The 18,651-nt window shown below is 44.6% G+C and overlaps 1 protein-coding gene across 1 annotated transcript; it reads left to right on the top strand.

The window, feature by feature from the left end:
• The first annotated feature begins 372 nt into the window (after positions 1-372).
• LOC133345945 (WD repeat-containing protein 86-like) lies at positions 373-16,138 on the top strand. Its single transcript, XM_061557089.1, has 4 exons — positions 373-1,504; positions 8,489-8,624; positions 11,455-11,558; positions 12,600-16,138. The coding sequence occupies exons 1-4, from the start codon at positions 422-424 to the stop codon at positions 12,876-12,878; spliced, it is 1,602 nt and encodes a 533-aa protein (XP_061413073.1). The 5' UTR covers positions 373-421; the 3' UTR covers positions 12,879-16,138.
• The last annotated feature ends 2,513 nt before the right edge of the window (positions 16,139-18,651 follow it).

Consider the following 18,651-nt stretch of genomic DNA (forward strand, 5'->3'; position numbering starts at 1 on the left):
CCCCCCACAGACCCCTATTCCCTGGCTGACAGCGTGCAGTGGTGATGATACCTCTACACTTAATCACACACACACAGGAGTCGCAGAGAAGAAGCCAGTGCTGCCGATTAACCTGTTATCTGCGTCACCTGACCGACAGCGCATTAACCCCGCACGCGTCACGCCGCGCACCCGCCACCCTTTCACTCGATGCGCAACGACGCGTGCGGTGCGGCCATGCGCGACAGCCACAGCCAAGAAGCCGGCACATGCCCGATCCTCCTCCTGCTCCATCACCTCATCCTCCTCCATATCCAGCGAGCTCCGTGAGCCTGTGGGGAGTAGGAGGAGGAGGTGGGTGTGGGTGGGTGGGTGGGTTGGGGGGAGTTCCCCGCCGCCGCGCAGGACACCAGCAACTCGGGAAGCGAAGGGCGAGCCGACCATGGGCACCGGCAGCAGCTCCAAGGCGCCGCCGCAGCACCTGGTGCGTACGAGCGTCGCGCACACGGGCGGCGTGAACTGCATGAGCGCCGGCGAGGACGGCGCGCTGCTGCTCACCGGCGGCGAGGACGGCTCGGCGGCCCTGTGGGACGCGGAGGCCCCGCAGGGTCAGGGTCGCCGGGCCACGCTGCGAGGCCACGAGGGGTACATCACGCACTGCGCGCTCGCCGCCGACGGCGTCCGCGCGTTCACGTGCTCCGCGGACCGCACGGCGCGCTGCTGGGACGTGCAGAGCGGCCGCTGCCTGCAGGTGTACCGGGGCCACGCGGGCGTCGTGAACAGGGTCGTGCCGTACGCCGGGTGGCTCTTCAGCAGCTCGTACGACAAGACGGCGCGCTGCTGGGACGCGCGCACCGGGGACGCGCTACGCGTCTTTGCCGGCCACAGGAGCTGCGTGCTGCCCCTGGCCTTGTACTGCCCTACGGGGCAGCAGCAGCAGCAACAGCGCGAAGGGCATGGGCGAGGAGCGTCAGGAGGCTCTGAAGGATCGAGGAAATCTGGGGGAACAGAGCGGCAGGTGCGCGCGGACGCGGCTGCGCGCTCCTCGCCCAAGTCCAGAAGCTCCACGTTCATCCTGGAGGTGCGCAGAGCTGATCCCGGGGACACCAACATCGCGTCCTCGAAACCCACACCATCGTCGTCACCGCCACCATCGTCATCATCACCACCATCAACAATAGCACCATCGTCAGCGTCGTCGTCGTCGTCGTCGTCATCTTCATCGGACCCAAAGGGGGAGAGGAGGTGCTCGTCGGCGGCTCTCGCCGCCCTGGAGGAGAACACCACGCTGCTGCTGATGTCGGGGAGCGTGGACGGCACCGTGCGCCTGTGGCGGCTGTCGAGCGGCGCCTGTGCGCGCACCTTGAGGGGACACCAGGGCCCCGTCCTGTGCCTGGCCGTGGACGCCTCGAACGGCGCCCTCTACTCGGGCGGGGCGGACGGGACGGTGCGCAAGTGGGACCTGCGCAGTGGGCAGCAGCTGCGCTCCTACACGGAGCACACCGACCTGGTCATATGCCTGCAGGTGAGGGCTTCTGAGCATGGTCTCAAGGCTACAGGGGAACGCCTCGAGGCAAGGCCACGTGGTTTACCGGTGAAGACTTTAGGACGTGGTCTCATCGTTACAGGTGACGCATGCAGACGCGGTCGTAGGGTCTGTAGGTGTGAGATGCTCTACGTGGTCATGTTGTTTCAGTTGAGGGCTTCTACACATGGTGTTATGGTGAGAGGTGAGGGCTTCTAAATATGGCCACATGGTGTATTGCAGGCCAGGGCTTTTACACCTACGCTGCACATGCCTGTGGACTTCTCAGCCTGGTCACGTGTCTGTAGGTGATAGCGTCTCAACCTCTCACTTTGTCCACAAATGAGCCTGCAAGAGAAAATGTATCACACCTGGTAACATACCAAGAGGTGAAAAATGACTGAACACATTCCTTAATGACTCTGCTTTAAAAGGAACATCACAATATATAATAGGCAATGTTTCACTCAATGGAGCGTCTCCAGAGCTATGTGTTTAGTTTTTGTTGTTTGTGTTTATGCATCACTGTCAACGCAATATCACCAGGTCTTCAATACATAAACATCTGTATACAAGTGATGTTATCATGACCTGGTCACAATCCTATAATCGTGGGCTATTAATTTGGTCATGGGCTATTAATTTGGTCATATACCTACAGGTGAGTGCACCCTCACCTGGTCATACAGCTACAGAGGAGTGCTAGCTCGAGAGCTATTTTGCATAATCGTAGCTCATTACGAACTGCCATATAAGAACGTGGAGCGTATGCTTGTGTCTTAAGCGTATGGCTCTTTCAAGTAACATCTGGCAACACGGCAGCATTTGTTTTATAGGCATGACTGCTGATGAGACTCAGAATGTTTAAACCAGTCCAAATTTTTCCTAACTAAATGCGTACAGGTGTAAAACATTTGTCCAGAAGTTAGAGAAGTTGTGTCTTTTAGTAAATAAACCCTCAGCTGGTCTGTACTAACGTTGCGATGTAACTCGGAGTATAAGACGGAACGACCCTTCAGTCAATAGGCACCCCCTCCGACACACTACAAAACGCACTTTGCACACTATAATTGGTTCCAGAAGTACTGCCTCCTCTATCCACCTCGCATAAATATCCACTTACTCCACAAAGTGGGGGGGGGGGGGGGGGTCAGTCCATTTCTGCCACTCCCTCTGGAACAATCTTTCCATTACCTGCTCATGGGTCTGACTGTCCCATTGTTTGACTAAAGGTCTTCCTAAATGCATTATCACTGATTCTTTTAAATCCCACTTGACCTCACCTGCTAAGCTATTTTATAATTTGTTATAGTTACGTGTGTTTGTATCTAGAACAGAGGATGTGTGTGTGTTGATCTCTTTCGTCACCCATTTATAAATATTTAATTTACGTACGAAACCTGAGGATAATTTTTTATAATATGGCAATCATAGGTGGACTTTGACTTCTATATTAGGAGGCGCAGGGTTTCCCTTTGTCTCTAACATTAGGAATCTCATACAATTACTTTATTTTTAAGCTTTATAGTAAACGACTGGAAATAAATTAATAAAGGTGCCTAGTTTGGGATGCGCGTTGTCCCCCCTTGCCCCTCTCCCCCGCAAACTCCGCCCATGATGGCAATATACAATGCCTAGAAATTTCATGAACAAATGCGAGGCATAAACATATATTACAGAAAGTATTATTTTCCTTTCTAAATCAGTGTGATTTCAGAGAAATTTTCACGTGTATGAGACTGGCCGCAAGATGAAACCTCATTTTAAAAGTGTATCCGATACAATACACAGCATGTGAAACACTGCCCACCACAAACTATTACCATGATCTACTATGGGGATTGACTGTGACCGCTGGCCGAGGAAACTAGAGCTTTGTTTATTGTGAATATGAAAATGTATTGTTCAAACCGTGGGCTGCAATGACAATCCGTGGTGACACGGTCTCAGAGGCAAGTATTGCCATTGCTGGGGTAAGTCACACCTGCCCCGTGTGCAGCCAGGCGTGCTATGCCACCCGGCTGGTTTTTGTAAGAATTTGAGACCAGTAATTCTTGAAAAATGTGTCCTAACAATTTAAATGTGTCCCAGCAATAACCCTGAATGAAAACTCATGAAAGATAAGTGACATATGCCCTGAATGCCCTCCAGCATGCCACGTATATTAACGTTTCCAAAACATACATCACAAAGAAAAAATATATTGTTGTATTTATGACAAAATTGAGGGTCTGATGGAAAATGTAATTTTTCAACGAAGGCCTCAATAAATAAAACGATTGCAGAAAATATAATTCATACCATACAGCTGAAAATATTTCATTCTGTACCCACGATGGACGACAACTTTTTTGCAGTTGACAGCAAGCAAATACAGTGGCGAAGACAAGGAGCTGAATGCCTGTAATAAATTCTGCTGGAAGTGAATGATAGTTCATAACTTATTCCAGTCAAAGTCACAAACAACTGATTATATATTGCTCCAGCAGCAAATAGATACATGCATAGTATAGTGAATTATATGCAGTGTTTTACTGTTTTATAAACACAACAGCCCTGCACAAAGTACTACCTAAATTAGTGGGCTTCTCGATTTCAGGGAGTTGTTTCCTAACATTATGATAATAGACTATTGCTGAGCAGTGCATGTACATGTGTAGCATGGTTACGAAAGCAAACACGATCGTTTGTTTTTCATGTCAATAAAGTTGAGAGGCAGGACCTGCTATTGCTCATTTAGGCACACCGTGAGATGTAAGAATCCAGTCTTAAGCAGATTAGTGTATTCTTTATGAGCCTGGCCACGTTGGCCTAGGAGAGCTTACGTAATACCTGTTTGTTATTGCAGCCTTTTCCATTATTTTCATCTTCATTTCTCTCTGCATGTTCCCACCCTCTTTACCCCCCAACATGGACCCACTCTGCTCAAGATCTGGAGGCAGATTTGGCTTAGTCCTTTAATCCCATCCGCAAGGCATCACTTGTTACCATAGCGATGGTTTTGGGCCACTCATTCTTCAGGCAGTGGGAGGGAGCAGAGTGGTAATTAAGTGGCACCGAGTGGAACTCTGGCCCATTACCCAGCGCGCCCTCAAAAGTGCCCTTTCTATTCTCAAGCTGTGGCTATTTTGTGGCATGTTTAGTTTCTGGTGCGTGCTGAAATGCAGCTGCTGGGAGAAAGTTGTACAGCATAAATCGCCACACACTGCACCCTCCAACACACATTAAGTAAACTTGTAAACATTTGTAATTGCATTCATCCATATATATAAAAAGCAAAGTAGTGAATGTATGTGTCTGTTCAAAATGTTTAGCTACTTCCCGACATGCAACAAACTTGAAATTTGCCATGTGGGTACTTTCCAGACTGTACACCATGCAAACATTATACAAATACACTTTTGTATTTTTGGGAGGGGGGGGGGGCGCAACAATGCATATATTTCGCACGGCAAGTGAACTGTGACGTCACATCTATCATGTGACCCGTGTGCGGAAGCGTCACGCATTGTGCCTGCTGACGTCACGCCCCCCCACCCAACCCTCCGTGGGTAAAGTGCCATACAAATGTGTTACATAGTGTTATATTAAAATGGATAAGGCAGCAACTGCAGCAGCAGTAGCAGTAATTGCAGCAGCAACTGCAGCAGCAGCAGCAACTGCAGCAGCAGCAGCAACTGCAGCAGCAGCAGCAACTGTAGCTCCCTTTGATGCTGTTAATCCTGCATAATGCACATGCATATGCAGTACTAATCACATTCCTGCATTTCTCATAAATATGCTAAATTCCTCTTGATATGCAAATTCCTTTGTCAATGCGCCCAGCTTATATATATGCTCCAAGCTCGTGTGCTGTTTCATTCAGACTCTGTCGCCTCGACGGACCTGGTTTTCACCTGAGGACGGCTGCTTGCGTTGTGGCCGAAACGTCGTGAGAATTGTTTTATTATGTTTTATTTTTTATTGTTTTATTACTTCCCTTCTACGTGACTTTACCGAAAGAACCAAGAAGATGAATGTGTTGCAGTCGTTTACTGCCGTACGCACCCTGAACGTTGTGTGTGTCTGCAGCAAGCGCGTGTATGTGTACCTATGGACACGCGCGTGTGTGCGGGGGGAGTAGTAGTGTAGTGGTTAGCGTGCTGCGCTACGAGCCCGGCGACCCGAGTTCCATTCCCGCTCACGGCCACCACCGGTGACGATTATCTGAACCTGTCCTGGGACTCCCCTAGGTCGACTCAGCCTCAAATGAGTAACTGGTCTGGTGTGTGTGAACATCGCCACTGGGGAGACAAAGGCGACCGGGCGTGGTGAATTCAAGTCCCTGGGCGAAGCTGGGAAGTAACGCTCGTATTTTATAAATTAATTACGACTGCAGTAGTTCGGCTCTGGATGTGTTATTATGTAGTGTGGAAATGTAATTAAGAGACCATGAGGTCCTTCAGTGTGTGAATACTATTTGACTGAAATGCAATGGAGTAAAGCGCTTGTCATGTTACTAAGGAATGCACATTGGGTTATCCATGTTATTTTAGACAATTGAAAAAAAATGCAGGATATGTTTAGTATCAGTAACATATTTTTGTAAGTGATACAATATAAAAAAACGATTACACAGACATATGTTTGAATGCAAGTTAGCAATACGCATACTTTATGCATGAAGCGTGAGTGAATAGGCATTAATGTTTTTTTTTTTTGTGAAGAAATGGTACTTATCAACATTCATATGACCAGCAGTGGTGATTGTGTGCCTTCAACCACCACTTGGCTTTCCATTCCATGTTTTCACTCATCGCATCGACACCGACAATGTTTAGCAATCAGTAAGCTGCCATAAATGCATTGCTGTGCGCTTATCAACACCGACAGCCCCTCTGCTGACCATATATTCCACGTGGGGCACATTTAACTGCTCACGTCTGTACAAACAGATAACAACCAGACGCATATTATTTCACTGTGAGCAATGGTTTGCAGGCACCCTTTCAAGTCAGCCATCAGCTACCACCTTTGTTTACATTTTAACAGCTTACCTTGTTGCATATTGAAGAGCTACTTACTGTATACATCAGGTCATAGATACACAATATCTCCTATTTGGTATGCAGGAGTTTTATTATTCTATGCAACATATCAGTCCTTATAAAGTTATTGGCAAAGAGGTCTTACTGTGTTGTTAATGTGAAATGTGAAGTAGACGGCCAACGCTACAACACATCCGCGTATACCTGCTGACAAGTTTTGAAAAATCCTTTTTTTAACCCATTGCCTTGAAGAAAAAAAAAAATCTCTTTTTAGCACGGCCAGCCCAAACGTGGTGAATAGTGCAGACGAGGTGGGTGGGGGGGCACCACGAATTCTCCCCCAGCAGTCGGCCTGCTGAATCGTTGACAGACAGGCGCTGTACAACGGCCTTTGACTATTTGAGCATGCGACTTTGCCTCGCCCCCGCCACCCCAGCCCGCACCAGAAAAAAGAAATTCAGCCAAAACTCCGTTTGCCAACAATGAATAAAAACCACCGTTCTTTTCTGAGACGGCCTTTTATGGAGTTTTTTTTCTCTCTCTCTTTCTCCCCTTCTTGGATGAACAATCCGAGGATGTCGTTTGTTATGTGTTTAGACTTGTGATGCGTTTTTTATTTAATTCAAATATCGGTAGTGAGGGAAGCAAAATAACGTGTAACAGATGGAAAATATTATTCTTAGGATTTGTTATTCCATTTGGCAGAAATTAGGAAATCATTGAATTTTTTTAGCACCACAGGCAAAACCAAATCAAAAGTCTATAACGTGAATAAACAATAATGATGCCTAAAGTCTAAGACAAAATAAAGATGTCCTCCGTTGGTCTTTCTGTCTGCGTGCATGCATGCATATCTACGTCTCTGTATGTATGTAAGTGTATGTGTGTATTTGGGCAATGGGTGGTGCAGTGGTTAGTGCACAGTGCAAAAAAATTGGCAACCTGAGTGGTTCCTGCCCACGGCTAACATCAATGGAGAGTAATACTGGAGAGTATATGAAATTATCTTGGGTCTCACCTAAGTCAACTCATCTTTAAATGAATACTTGGTGCAGTTTGTGAACATCAGCACTGAGGAGACATCGGCAACCATTCCACAATACCTCCTCATGGGCAATGCTACCCAAAATAAGTGCTCGTTACCAGGAATTGAGGGCCAGGTCGACTCAGCCTCAATTGAGTACCCGGTGCGGTGTGTAAACATCACCACTGGGGAGACGAAGACGACCGGGCGTGGTCTTGGCAATCTACCCCCTCGAGTGCCATGCTGGCCTTCATAGGTGCTCGCTAACAACACTTGCCCTAACAGTCTGTAAAGGCTATACAGGGGATCTTTGTCTTTGTGGACACAATAATTAGTACAATGTGCTAAGATCCTAACGAACTAAGTTCGATTTTACCATTCACAACAGATAAACGGATCACACCCGGCCACAAACGCTGATGCACGTGATTTTGACCATACCACAACATCCCCACATATGCCTTGCCGGCTTGAAGAAGTGCTCACTAACAGCACTTGCTGTTGCTATAGAGCAGAGGTCGCAACCGGGTACCCGATACCCGTACCCTACCCGATACCCGGATACCCATACCCGGCCGGGTACGGGTAGCCGGGTACGGGTAGGCCGTGAGTCACTGGTGAGTAACTGTTTGTCACTCATTTCCCAACGTCTTGTCTCTTCTCACAATTCAAGTTCCTAGAATCAACCCACCCGCGCCTGCAACATGGCTTCATCCCAGAGGTCGCAATCGGGTACCCAATACCCGTACCCTATCCGATACCCGGCCGGGTACGGGTAGCCGGGTATCGGGTAGGGTACGGGTACCTGTTTGCGACCCTGGTGCGGCCGGGTACGGGTAAGGAATCATAACCCGTTTGCGACCTCTGCTCTAGAGTCTTAAGGCTGACTGAGGCATCTTTGTGTGTGTGTGTGTATGTTGGGGGTGGCGGCAGCTGGCGAACAGACACCTGTATTCCGGCAGCTCGGATGGCACCGCTCGGCGCTGGCTGTCAGAGGTCGGAGGTTGCGCCCGCGTCTACCGGCCACACAAGCACACCGTCAGCACGCTCAGATGCCACGATGGCATTTGTAAGCTCGCAACGCACGCATTTTCCATGTTCTGAGAAGGGTTGTTTGTGAATACACTACTAAAAATGCCACTTTGCTATGTGAGCTACCAAGCTCACACAATTGACACTAGTCCTGCGCTGCTGTACAACATCAGGCATATACACAACTTTGATGTGTATGACTACACGTGACTGTTACCAGGTCTTCTGGAAACTGTATTTTAAGAACATTGGCTCTTTCAGGAATTTTTTTCTTGGAAAAGTAAAGTTCCTTAGCCAGCTTAACCTATGGTAACTGTGGCTAACCCAACCAAAAGTTAGATTAAAGGAAACTCAATAGGCCATCATTTATAGGAAGTCCTTTAAGTCACAGTGGTAATCACAGTGCATGGCCTCCTAGTTTAAGGTGGGCATTAGTCTTGTGTGCTCTTATCAAGTTGAGCAGAGCGTGTGAGGCATTACGCCCACCAGGAAGCACATAGGGCATACACCCAGTAATGATTAATCACCCAGCGGCCAGGGGAAGCTTTGCTTCATTGCCGCTTCTATTTAATAATTTCTTAAGGGAGGGAATACATCAGTTTTCCAGCAACCATACTTTCCGCAATAATACAACCCTGCTTCACATGATTCAAACCTCACCAAAGTTCCTGCCTTGCCCAAACAAACTTTCTTCTTCAAAAGGAATGCTTGCTGTAACTTATCTGTCAAACACTGGCCATAACAAACACATAGGGATAATGGCTTTGCTCAGAAAATTGTGCCACAGGCAAACAATGATAGTAAGAGAACGTGTAGAAACATGTCTAGAAATGTACTTATTGCAGAAAGTAAAGTTATAGCTTACCCTTATGAGACAGATTCTGAATATTCAATATCTTTTTTCAAATAGTCTTACAGACATCAACGATCTAGCTAGAACGTGCGTCATTGCAAAGTTTTACACTTGTATTCCAATAAATGATGTATTTGACTATCACATTTTCACTTTTGCCCATCTAGAATTAAATGTCACAGTCTAAACTGGTGGTGGTTAAACAACTGTAAGAATATGATAGCCATATTCAAAATTACGTCACACAGATACTTGTGTAGCTATATCCAAGGGGCCACATTATATAATTTGCGAATCTACAAAGCAACAGAGGATTGCCTCATATGCACATGCTGCTCCCTTCCCCGCTCCCCTCCCCACCCTTACTCTACCTTCTCACACCGTCAGTACTCTACCACACTATGCCTCTAAATCTCCCATCCACTGCACCCCCATCACCTTGACTGCATTCCTTCCCTGCACTTGCTCACACAGCTGAGTGAACTTCTCCCCTGTGGACAGACTCCCACCCACCACCAGCCCTCCCTGGTTCAAACACAAGCACGTGCACAGCTACAAATCCCCAAGCCATCGCCTCCCTGCCCAAAAAACACGTGACCACCAGCACGATTTGAACAACCTGCAGGTCCTCTGTTCACTTCACTGCCTTCATCAAGTCAAATGTATTCCCTGCTTAAATGAACATTGAGGTGGTGCTCTCTCATCTAATGCTTACATCCCTGAGTCGGTGGTGGAAATTCTAAGCTCCTATGGTGGGGGAAAGTACATTAATAAGACAACCACTGTTGACTTTCCTACAAAGTGGCACTTACTTTATATACCCCAGAGAGATAATTGGCCGGGTCAAATCCCAATCAGGATTTGAACTCGCATCATACTGAGTGCGAGCTATTCGCTCAACCACTGAGCCACCTATCTGAGCGTTTTCAACCTTGTTGAGAGCTTGTTAAATGGTCACGTGGTTATCGTTCTGATGCATATATTCACTGTACATATATATTTTAAGAAAACCGCTGTATAATTCGGCCAAAGGAGAGAAAACGCACAAGAGAATGACCACCGCAGAAGCGGTGAGATCAGTTAATGTGCAGGAGTGACAGATGGCTGCGCTGGCTGGGTCATGTAGCCTGCATGTACAGCCACCGCATGCCCAAGCAGCTTCTGTTTGGCCGGATAGAGGGGGCTAAACGGGCCCGACACAAGCTGGAAAAAGAGATGGATTAATGCGGTACAGGAGGATGTGGAGCTGAGTGGCCTTCCCGAAGACTGGTATCAAGATTGGCCTCTATGTAGGAGGCTCGTAAAGGACGCTACTGGGCAGTTCAAGGCAGTCGTCCTCCATCAACAACGGAGGGCAGAGGAGCGGCACTCACATCAAGGAGCAGAGTGCTGGGTGGCTAAAATGCAGAAAGTTGGCAGAATAGGGTGCACAGCTGGTACATCTGCAGTCATTTGAGTCAGTCAACCCATGGCACTTGGGTCTATCCCGTGATCTCCTGTCAGCGAGCCTTTGATACTTCACGTGGTCTCAAAGTGCACCTGGCCTGGCACAAGCGCCGTTGTGACGTCACCGCCACTTTGTGGTGAATGTCGGCTGTTGTCGTTGATGGTAACAGCACTGGACCATGAGGCACGGCAAGAGCGTGGAGAGTCCTTAATCCAGCAGCGGATAGACAATGCCGACGATTATGTGAATGACAATTTGGCACACACAGGCTAATTCATCATTCAATGATCTCGTATTCTTAAACCACGTGGTCAAAGTGTGTGAGACGGGCTCTAACACAAGGCTGGCATTGTATTGCTCTGACAGACGTTTAATTAACAATCATCGTAATCTTTTGACAATACATCAGATTTCTTGGTGGCTAGCGACACATTTACTTGTAAAAGTGTGGGTTTATGCCAATGACAGAAAGTGGGTGAATAACTTTGACAATGTAAAACTCTTAACTGTATACTTGTGCAAGATGGGCTGTATCAATGAGATGCACTCTTGTTACCATGTTTACAGTGTTTACAGGCAGTGGAGATACATTGGCCCGAGCATTTGATGCAAGGTCTGGTGCCCTGAAACGCACATTTAAAGGCCACACGGGGATCATCAACTGCCTGGAGGTAAGAGTTGAGTCCATCGTTCTGGACATGGTTAATTTACATGGCTTTGTCAAATTAGAGCATGCCCTTTTACATATTTTTTGTCGCCTATTGTCAATCCACTAGGGGTTGTTTGACATTACTTCACGCTGGTCAGTGCGGGTTTGTGAAGTGAATTAAGGTCATATTCTTGGGTCTTTCGGTAAAGTCACAAGCAATCGTCATGATGACGATTGCTTACTTGTAGTTTTTTGTTATTTTTTGTTATTTTCTTTGAACCTATCTATGTGACTTTACCGAAAGACCCAAAAATATGAATTCCTGCAGTCACAAAAGCTTTAAGTCAAGATGAATTAGGTCAGTTTAACACATAGGCCTTCACGACCTATATTATCCATAATACAAGTTTTTTTTTGTTAGATCGCGTAAATATAAATGTGTCGTTAAAACCCGCCCCCACTCGACACAGCCTATTAGTAAGGTTTGTCACATACGCAGATCATGCCAATTCGTTACTACTACAGCACACCGGTGTGTTGGAAAGTAAATCCACGACATTTACAATCTGAGTCTAACGTTTTGCCAATAATTACAACCAGCATCGTCAGGCGAGAGCCAGACCATCAGGCGAGAGCCAGATTAATTACAGATTTGTATCTGGCTCTTGCCTGATGATTCTGGTTGTGATTACTGGCAAAACGTTGTACTCAGATTGTAAAAGTTGTGGATTTACTCTCCAACACACCGGTGTGCTGTACTAGTAACGAATTGGCATGTTCTGCTTATGTGACAAACCTTACTAATTGGCTGTGTCGGATGATGGCGGGTTTAACGACACATTTATATTCACGGAATCTAACCCAAAAAAACCTGTTTTAATGAATGAGAAGGGTTGGCCAGAGCGAGTTACTGTCTGCAGCAATTGAACACAAGTTGTTAGGTTCATCGTGCAGTGCACCATGCACTGCACCACCACAACGCCTTAAATTATGAATGGTGCTATAAACATATTTTTTATTGCAATGACAAACGATGATTCAATTAATTGCTTGAACCCCACAGGTGGTAAACGGAAATCTGTTCACGGGCTCACACGATGGTACGCTACGCATATGGGAGGTGCAGAGCCTCTATGAGCAAGAGAAGCCCCCTGAACGTGAGCAAAAGAAGGGAGGACTAAAGGGTCTAGCGCCGAGCAACAAGGTGGGAGGACTGCCCGAGACACAAGTGGCCATCTCTGTGGGCTGGCCTGACGGGCAGAACCCTCCCGAGCACCTCTCCGAGCTCGGCCTGCAGCGTCAGAGAGAGATGGCCGAGCGCGAGGCCATGCAGCTCGTGTGAGCCATGGAGCCGGCGTGCTACAACAGTTCTTTCGGTTACTGCCGCGCTCTCGACGATGGCGCGAATGCCCTTCAGACACCGCTGCATACCAATGCTTGTATGCATTAACAGTACAAAAAATAACTCAGAAGGCTGCGCAATGTGAGAAAGAATAATTCCCCGACACCGACTGAAAATATATGTTGCGTATATGTCCGTCTCGAATGTGTTGTCGGGTTGTACCAGACTGATTTCTGGCATGTTGTTGCAAGCGCTGGGAGCTCCTCCAGGAACTATTGGTCAGCACCAACAGCAAAAAACAACGTATGCAGTTGAGTTTATTCATTACCTTGACAAATTTACAGGTTTAAGAAGAGTCGGTAAAAGTGAGTCAACCCATCAAATTCAAATAATGTACTGTATAATGGACTCGGGCCATTGTATTCGTAGATATGAAGCAAACACAAATAAAGTAGGTTACAAATGCATTCCACAATCACAGCTTATAACTTATAATAAATATAGAGTCTCATCAGTATTTTTAGTATTACTTTATAGAACGGTTTAAGCCGCTCGCCAACATCACTGTGGGTGTCATCTCTTCCACGGTTTACATGGAGTTAAGCAGGTGAGAGGCACACCACTTACCACATCACGGTTCGCTTACAAATGCATATTTTCCCTCAAGCTTAATAGTGAAAAGTATCAAAAGCGTAAAGAAAAATTACTCTAAAAATTAACAACTCAACAGCACGATTCATAATTTGTTTCTTTTAGGTCAGGTCGTGTCAAAATGTGTCGCAAACCCTCATCCACCTGACACTGCCAGCCAATAAAAGTGCCACGTGAATTGAACGTGGCCAAATGTATTACTGCTTTAGCAGCACCACCAGTGTCATTGTCGGAGAGTAATTTCCACATGTAAACGGATGCGACGTTCCGCTGGAGATTACATCCAGCGTCATCAGCTTGTTAACAGGAGCTCAGGTCTTGAGATCTCAGCGAATCTCCAGCGAAATGTCAAAATGTCGAATCCAATTAAACGTTATGAAACCAATTATGAATCACAATATTGGTCGTGAAAACCTACGTATAAAATTAACAGTATTTTCAGTTAAGATGTTTTCAGCTATCTCACTGAAACCCACAAGAGGTTTACCACTACAAAAATCTGTATTTAATGAGTAGTGTTCTTCTCTCAAGTGCACTCAAGCGCCAAGTATGAATAATACAATGTGTTCCATGATTGATAGGCACGTGTAATTGTTTATTTCAGTGCTGAATCAAAGAACACATCTGTCGTGCTCCTACATAATGCTGTTGGACTGTTGTCATGTTGTGCTTTGGTGTAAGCGTCTTCCCGGTTTACTCTGGGTTACGACAATGTTACCGTGGTGAGTGAATGCAAACAACATTGACAAAGTGCGCAACAACGCTCAGGTGGATGAATGTGCAAATAACCTGGCCAGACCAACTGATATTTCGGCAAACAAAGTCCGAGGTGGCCAGTGTGTCTTTTCAGCAATGCGCTTACAAGTACGATAGTATTTAAAACGATATATGTTATTTATTCCCTAAACAATGCATGACACAACCACGAATTGCTATTTTATGTTTTGTAGTTGAATCGGGCCGCCATTGATGTCTCACGATTTTAATTGGCAGCGTCACTTTTACGGATCCAAAAGGGCCTTCATGAAACGGTAATTGATGTTGATAAACTGAGACAAAATGTATCTTTCATACTTGTAAAATGGTTGTACAGTATTCTTTGGGTCTTTCGGTGAAGTCACGTAGATAGGTTCAAAGAAAATAACAAAAAACGACGTTTCGATCACAACAAAACCAATCGTCATCCTGATGACGATCGCTTGTGTTGTGATCGAAACGTCATAGTTTTTGTTATTTTCTTTGAACCTATCTACGTGGCTTTACCGAAAGACCAAAAGAATATGAATTCCTGCAGTCACGAAAGCTTTAAGTCAAGATTTGGCTGTACAGTATTTGACATGTGCAACGTGCCCGCTGAGACAAGGGCTTTGAAATATTCAACTAACTGGCCAGGTTGAGATCAAGGACACCCCCTGATGTAACGTCCATCAAAAGCAATGTAAAGCCCGACGCTTGACAGTTTTTTTGCTGTCAACAGCCGCAACTTAAGATATCTACAGCAGGCGTTATTCGAAACCTGCGTCGGTGGTGAAAGTTTTTCAAGCATGTGCATTACAGCTCCTGTCTTGCAAAAAAAAAAATATGGCTGTCACACTGCAGATAACATCACTCTTTGGTTCTTTCGGTAAAGTCACGTAGAAAGAAATGTAATTAAATAATGAATAGTTATATAATTCATTTATTTCTACGTGACTTTACCGAAAGAACCAAATAGTAATTCCTACAGTCACGAAAGCTTCGAATCTGTGCAGATAACATGTTTAATTTATACTTTGTTATACCTTTTTGTAATCAGTTTATATTGTTTTTTAATCTATACATGTACATTAGTCTAAGCCTAAATATTGTTGTTGAAATACTTTGTTGTGTTTTGTGGTACAAAAAACAAACTACAGTATGTCTGTTGTAAAAATGTAAAATTGCAATTTGACATTTTGCATTCACAGCACCTTTTGCTTAATTTCCAGGATACCAACATTCAATACCTCATACATTTGTTGATGGGGGTTAGGTAAATGATTGGATTGTTCCATATGTATGACGCATTTCTGCAGCATTCATTTGATTTAAATGCAGGGGGAATAGGGTTCGTTTTGGTAAGGATGTAGTTTATCTGGAAAGTACAAACGTGACCGTGGAGAATTGGGTGTCAGCGCTGATTTTACATTTCCATATTTTACCCGCATACAAGCAAAACACCAAAGCATCACTATACATATACAACATTTTCTTATTTAATTTTAAACTACGGAATGAGGTAATTTCCTTTTACAAAGAGTGTGCCGTTGATTCATCTTAACTAACAATGCAGCTTGAAAATACCTTGAGGACAAAAAGGTAAATAAAACCCTGAAACTCATTTCATTGAATCAGTGTTAGATTTAATACGCAATTTTTCATTGTCAAACAAACCCATTTATCAGATTATTGAATATGCTCATGATGCGTTTAGCTTGGGGGTTTAATATCCAATATTATTACTGCTTATTTAAATCCAAGTTTGGTTTCTATGTTTGGCAATCCTGAATACAAAATTGTCGCATGAGCTCCAACTAAAACATTTTGATTAACTGCGCATGTAATTAATCCATAATTAACACGTAGGCTTTCGCGACCAATGTTATTCATAATCAACGATTTTTGGGTTTAGATCGCGTTTATTTATAAATGTGTCGTAACCCTCCACCACCCGACACGGCCAATCAGTAAAAAATGTGTCACGTTGACAAAGACAAACAGTTCACTGCTTCAGCCCACCGGTGTGTTGAAGCAACAACATTCACAATTTGAGTACGACGTTTCGCTGGTAATTACAACCAGCATCATCGGGCAATTCGCCAGAATGGTGAGGCTCTCCTGTGTCTCCCGTTCTTATATAGAGCAGCAGCAGGATGACGTCATCATTAACTCATTAACTCATCAGGTGCAAAGATTCAAGGGGGGAGTGATTGTAATTATATACTAGATTAGTAATCAGGCTATTGTTACGATGCGAGTTGTGGATTAGTAATCATTTGGAATGTGTTTTATTGTGATTATGCTACATTAGTAATCTGTTAGTGGTTGTTTCCCTTATAAGTAATTGTAATGTATCTTATTTAATAATACGCTTCCAGGCCGCACTAAGCCTGTAGCTGTCTGAGCGATTAAAGTTATTTCTGTTTCTCTCAATTTCAATCGATTCTCTAATTAGTCTTTGCCAGTAGTAACTAGTTTTACACAACACTTCCACGTTGTCAAAATCAATTGAGTGTCCCTGTTGGCATGCATGTTCTGCTACTGCCGACAGTTGTGTTTGTGATAGTTTAATATTTCTCTGGTGTTCTTTAAGTCTTACACTAACGTTACGCCCTGTCTGTCCAATATAGCAGCTGCCACATACACAATTAATCCGATATACACCTTCTGTTGATAATTTAGGTAATTCGTCTTTAGTGCACGTTACTAGTTGTTGAATTTTGTGTACTGTACCAAATCTTACTGTAATGTTTTGCTTTTGCAAAACACGGGCTAATTTATCAGTTACTCCTGAGATAAATGGTATTTTTATTGTTTTAATAATCTGATCGCTGCTGAAAGCGATCAGATTATTAAAACAATAAAAATACCATTTATCTCAGGAGTAACTGATAAATTAGCCCGTGTTTTGCAAAAGCAAAACATTACAGTAAGATTTGGTACAGTACACAAAATTCAACAACTAGTAACGTGCACTAAAGACGAATTACCTAAATTATCAACAGAAGGTGTATATCGGATTAATTGTGTATGTGGCAGCTGCTATATTGGACAGACAGGGCGTAACGTTAGTGTAAGACTTAAAGAACACCAGAGAAATATTAAACTATCACAAACACAACTGTCGGCAGTAGCAGAACATGCATGCCAACAGGGACACTCAATTGATTTTGACAACGTGGAAGTGTTGTGTAAAACTAGTTACTACTGGCAAAGACTAATTAGAGAATCGATTGAAATTGAGAGAAACAGAAATAACTTTAATCGCTCAGACAGCTACAGGCTTAGTGCGGCCTGGAAGCGTATTATTAAATAAGATACATTACAATTACTTATAAGGGAAACAACCACTAACAGATTACTAATGTAGCATAATCACAATAAAACACATTCCAAATGATTACTAATCTACAACTCGCATCGTAACAATAGCCTGATTACTAATCTAGTATATAATTACAATCACTCCCCCCTTGAATCTTTGCACCTGATGAGTTAATGAGTTAATGATGACGTCATCCTGCTGCTGCTCTATATAAGAACGGGAGACACAGGAGAGCCTCACCATTCTGGCGAATTGCCCGATGATACTGGTTGTAATTACCAGCGAAACGTCGTACTCAAATTGTGAATGTTGTTGCTTCAACACACCGGTGGGCTGAAGCAGTGAACTGTTTGTCTTTGTCAACGTGACACATTTTTTACTGATTGGCCGTGTCGGGTGGTGGAGGGTTACGACACATTTATAAATAAACGCGATCTAAACCCAAAAATCGTTGATTATAATCCATAATTATCGGTGACAATTTGTGGTCATAGCTTTTGGTTCAACAATTGGTTATTTAGGGCATTCTGGTGTGTGTCGAAGACCTAATCACTGCAGAGTGTGTGCAAAGCACTTTCATACACTGCATACAAATAAAAAAACTATTAATTAAATTTTAATCGATGAATTAAGGCATTGTGATACACCTAAAACTAACCTTGCGAGCGTACTGTTAACGTGTAATTAAACTGTACTTTAAACAAATGGATCGTTACTCATCTGCATTTAAGTTGGCATTTTGTCTGTTGTACGGAGTGATTGGAGTGAATTAAACGTGTTGCCTTGGTACCATCTTCCCTGTGTGCAATCACTTGCCATCCGTGCAGCGATTAAAGCCTCAGAAGACTATACAAATCAATGTCCACAACAATAGGGAAACTTAGACTATATTGCGAATGACATTAACATTGGTTTACAACCTTGTGAGATAAATATCTTGCCTCAACTCCCATCACAGTCTATGTCCAACCCCATGTCCCCAGGTCTATCGCCCACCTCTATAGCTCCACATTCATAACCGCCACCTCTTCACGTGCTCTCTCCCCAGGTCTCTCACCA

Source organism: Lethenteron reissneri, chromosome 23 (assembly GCF_015708825.2).
Source record: "Lethenteron reissneri isolate LAM-NWPU_2019-01 chromosome 23, ASM1570882v1, whole genome shotgun sequence".
NCBI lineage: Eukaryota > Metazoa > Chordata > Hyperoartia > Petromyzontiformes > Petromyzontidae > Lethenteron > Lethenteron reissneri.